This window comes from Gordionus sp. m RMFG-2023, chromosome 3 (genome assembly GCF_954871325.1).
Source record: "Gordionus sp. m RMFG-2023 chromosome 3, tfGorSpeb1-WG-v2, whole genome shotgun sequence".
In the NCBI taxonomy this organism is placed as follows: domain Eukaryota; kingdom Metazoa; phylum Nematomorpha; class Gordioida; order Chordodea; family Parachordodidae; genus Gordionus; species Gordionus sp. m RMFG-2023.
In genome coordinates, this window is record NC_088777.1 from 28,675,261 (window position 1) to 28,679,950 (window position 4,690).

At 25.5% G+C, this 4,690-nt stretch overlaps 1 protein-coding gene across 3 annotated transcripts; it reads left to right on the forward strand.

Moving 5' to 3' along the window:
• The first annotated feature begins 1,790 nt into the window (after positions 1-1,790).
• On the forward strand, positions 1,791-3,745 carry LOC135927133 (uncharacterized). Of its 3 annotated transcripts, none has more exons than XM_065463077.1 (5): positions 1,791-1,962; positions 2,006-2,212; positions 2,263-2,634; positions 2,676-2,845; positions 3,276-3,745. In XM_065463077.1, exons 3-5 carry the CDS (start codon positions 2,590-2,592, stop codon positions 3,661-3,663), a joined length of 603 nt encoding a protein of 200 aa, XP_065319149.1. In that variant the 5' UTR covers positions 1,791-1,962; positions 2,006-2,212; positions 2,263-2,589; the 3' UTR covers positions 3,664-3,745. The 3 variants fall into 2 exon arrangements, 2 of the variants coding, with proteins under 2 accessions (XP_065319149.1, XP_065319150.1); XR_010571956.1 differs by having other exon boundaries at positions 2,263-2,624.
• Positions 3,746-4,690: the final 945 nt, after the last annotated feature.

The following is a 4,690-nucleotide window of genomic DNA, read 5'->3' on the forward strand; positions in this document are numbered from 1 at the left end:
TTACTTAAAAAGCAATAAAAAATAAAAATTTTGAAAATTAAATTAAAATATTATTTTTTAAAAAAATATCTTTCTTCATATTTTATCAACTTCCATTCCACCATTTATTTTATAGATATATTTATTCATTTCCTAAATTTTACGAGATTTAGAGCTCTTACAAGTTATTTAATATAAATTTATAATAATATATTAATATTTATTTTAATAGGTAAATGTAAATGTCCATTATAGATTTAGAAGATTCTATTGCTTCTACTATTGATGTAACAGCAGATATGAGTGAGAAAGAGAATCTTTTACCATTTTTGAAATTACGTAGGTATTTTACTTTATGTAAAATGGATGAAAGCAACTCTTATAATATGATCAGCACCAAATGCCGTCTCTGTAAGAAGATAATATCATCTTCCAAAATATCATCCTCGAACTTAAAGAGACATTTACAAGTAATTTTTTTAAATTTTTTTTATTTGATAATCTTAATGTCAACATGTTTAAATTTAATTTATTACATTCCTGAGTTGAACAGGTCCTACAGAAATAAAATCTAGATACAGATTCTTTATAAAAAAAATGAATTATTAGATACAGTATAATTAATAAAATATTTGATGAAGAGTTAATCTTAATTTTGTTTTGTAATTTATATATAATAATTAGGCATTTATTTTTTAACTATTATATTAGTTTAATTTTCAAAAGAAGAGTATTTATAATGAATGGAAGTGTAATAACTAATAATTAAGCCTTTATAATGTATTTTGACTTTTTTTAATATAATTAAAACATCCAGTTAAATGTTATTTGTATTGAACTTAGCAATGTTTCACCAAAAGAAAAATAAATATCTATTCTATTATTTCTTTATTATAATATGTTAAATCTAATCAATTAGTATTATAGTCAGTTTGAGCTTGATTATATAATCCTCTTGACAACATTTTTAGGGCTTTTTTTAAATAATATATTTTGAATTGAAATTTTTTGTATCATTTGACTCAATCCGTATGTTCTTAAATGCCAAAAAGCCTCATTATATTCATAATAGGAAAATATCAAAATCTTTTATCATCTTGGGCAACTTTTAATAATGATAGACAATATTGTAAACTTAAATTTTTAAGATAACCTACCCCCTTTTAACCACTAATAAAACATACTTTAATATGTTTAACAAAATTTGTTGAACACTTAATCCATAGTTCTTAAATGTTAAAAAGGCTAATTATCATTTATGGAAAAATATTTTATCAAAATCTTTAGCCCATATCATCTTGGGCAACTTTTAATAATGAAGATAAAGACAATATTGTAAACTTAAAATTTAAAATAACCTATATGAACCTTTTTTAACCATATATAAATTAAATAATATACTTTAATATGTTTAACAATTTGTTGAACCCTTTATCATTTTTTTCTTTATATAGGTTTTACATTCAGCCTGTACATTGTTTTTTTTTAACTTTAAATTTCTATATAAAATTTTAAAAATGAAATTCGATTCAGGAGAAGTTATTTTCATCCAACTTTGATACATACTATTTTTTTCTTTTATAAAGAAAAAGCACAGTGAATTTAAAAATGAGATTACCAAACACCTCAACAACTCTACACACAAAAATATATCACTGCAAAACAAAAGTGGTTCTGGTTGCAAATCCAGACAATCTAAATTAAATTTTAACAATCTAACATTCCGGCTATATCGCAAAAAACAGCAGACAAGGTTATCATGGATTTTATTATTGACATCTTCCAACCATTGTCTCTGGTTGATGATCCTTCATTTGAAAAAATGATTAAAACTTTTTCTCCTGCGACAAAAATTATTTGTCGCCAAACACTGAGCAACAGGATATCTACTTCCTTCTCTTATATGACGACAAATCTTATAAGAGATTTGTCTGAAGTTTCTTATTTATGCACCACTGCTGATTGCTGGAGTGGTCATCGAAGGTATATTATATTTATATGAATTTTATAATGTTTATTTTATTAGGGCTTTTATAGGACTTACTGCACATTGGCTGGATCCGTTAACCCTCAAGAGAAGGTCAGCCGCTTTGGCACTGAGGAGGATAATTGGGAGGCAAACATATGATGTTTTAGCCAACGAAATCATGGGTATCCACAAGTTCTATAAAATTCCTAATAAGGTGGTGAAGATGGTGACTGACAATGGAACCAACTTTGTCAAGGCATTTAAGTAATATTTATATTTAGCAAAAAATATTTAAATAAATTTATTTTTTCTAGAGTTTTTGGAGAAAATGAAGAAGATAGTAGTGAGGATATGGAATTGATAAATTTGAATGACATATTATCCGTTGATGACCCAATTATTCCTGTGATCTCAATTATAAACGAATATCTAGTTCCACTTTTGCAAAATGTTTTGCTTTAGTTAATAAACAAAATATGTCGTCAAAAATGGCGGATATTTTATTGGAGAAATTGGGAAGATATTTAATAGCTCCCAACAAGACAAGATGGAATTCTTATTACCAATCCATGAAATTAATAGAGATGCTTTCTGAAAAGTTTTCAGAAGTAGAATAAGTATGTGATTAAATTGGATTTGCAATGTTTAAGCAAGAGGAATGTTTTTTTGTTAAAGAGTATGCAACAGTAATAGAATGATATTCTCTAAATAAATTTAAATTTTATAGGTTATGGAACCTTTGGCGATCTCGTTAAAAATCTTGGAACGGGATGATAATATGAAGCAGGGATATCTAATTCCCGTTCTATCGATATTGATAGATAAATTAACGAAATTTAGCTGCCTGCGGTATTGTCAGCCCCTTGTAGATAGTGTTCTTAGAGGTATTGATAAAAGGTAATATTATTTTATACAATTATTTTATATTATCAGATATCTGATATATTAAAAAAATTGCAAAGATCTGGCAAATTTAGTAAAATATTTTTAACAGGCCAGTTCTACTAAACCTCTGATATCTAGTAAAATATTAATGGGCCTTTGAAGACATTAAAAATTTATTAGATTATTTGAATTTTAAGCTAATATTTTGATTAATATTCTTTGTAAATAAATTACATGTTAATTTCTTTGTATATTAAGTATTAAGTTTACATTTAATCAATATTTATTATATGACCCAAATATAAATAAATACCATACAGAGGATGTGCCAAACTTGACTGTAAAATTTAAAAGGGTTAAGTTTTGCAGATACTTGATTTGATTTATATGAATAAAATGAAGACTTATTTAATAAAAAATTAATTATAATTTCATAATATAGATTTCCTTCACTGTATGAAGACAGTAACATTTTGGCAGCCATGATTCACCCTAAATTTAAACTTAATTTGCCTTATATTAATCTGCCACAAAATATGATGGTAAAAGAAAGATTATTTGCCCATTTGGAAAATATGCAGGAACAACCATATGCGGATACCTCAAATGAATGTATGGATGACATAGATGCTTTTTTTGGGAAAAATACTGTACAAAATGCTTGTTCGGTTAAAAAAATTTTTTATTCAAATGATGATTTCATGAATATTTCTAATACTTATATTAATTTAAATAAAATATTTATTGAATATAATACACCTTTGCCATCAAGCGCTCCTGTGGAGCACTTGTTTAGTAAAGCTAAACATGTTCTAAATGAAAATAAATAAATATATTATAATTGTTATATTTATTATTCAATTACAATAAATTTCTATCATATTTAATTTATTTTTATATTAGTTAATTTTGCATCGGTTATATTATTATTATTATTACAATAAATTTATAACATATATTAGTTTATTTTGCATCGGTCAGAAATTTCCTTCAGAAATTTAAATAGAAAAAAAGGTATGATCGCGATCTTTTTTTAAAAAAAAGTCGATTCTGGATTTCGATCCTCAATTTTCGAAAAGATCGTGATCGGGATTCGATCGTTTTAAATAGATCGGTTAACAAGCCTGTATATCTCTACATCATATTTTATAAACCACCTTTCCACCAGATTTTATATCAATTTCCCAAATTTTTTGTAAGAACAAGTTATATTAATTATATTATAATATAAATTCTAGGTTTTAATAATGTCCTCCATTATAGATTTAGAAGATGATATATCTACTTCTATTGATGTGACAGCAGATATAAGTGACAATGAGAATCTTTTACCATTTCATAATTTACGTAAGTATTTTACTTTATGTAAAACGGATGGAGTAACCATACAATGATCTATGCAAAATGCTCTTTATGCAAAAACAAAATATCTTCTTCAAAGATTTGCAGTTCAAACCTAAAGAGGCATTTAGAAGTAATTAATTCTTTTAAAAATACAATTTTTAATATTTGTGAAGATCATAACCATATGCATATAATAAAAATTATAGATTTCCTTCACTATATGATGACAGTAAAATATTGGCATCAATAATTCACCCAAAATTTAAGCTTAATTGGCCTTTTATTAATATGCCACAAATTGTTGCTAAAATACAGGGTCAACCATATGCAGATCCTTCAAATGAATGCATGGATCGATACCTTTTATGGGAAAAACTCGTCACCAAAATGCTCTTTCCATTAATAATTTTTTTTATTCTAATGATGATTCAGTGAATATTTTTAATAATTATATTAATTTAAAAAAAAACCTTTATTGAATATAACACACCTTTACCATCAAGCGCTGTAGAG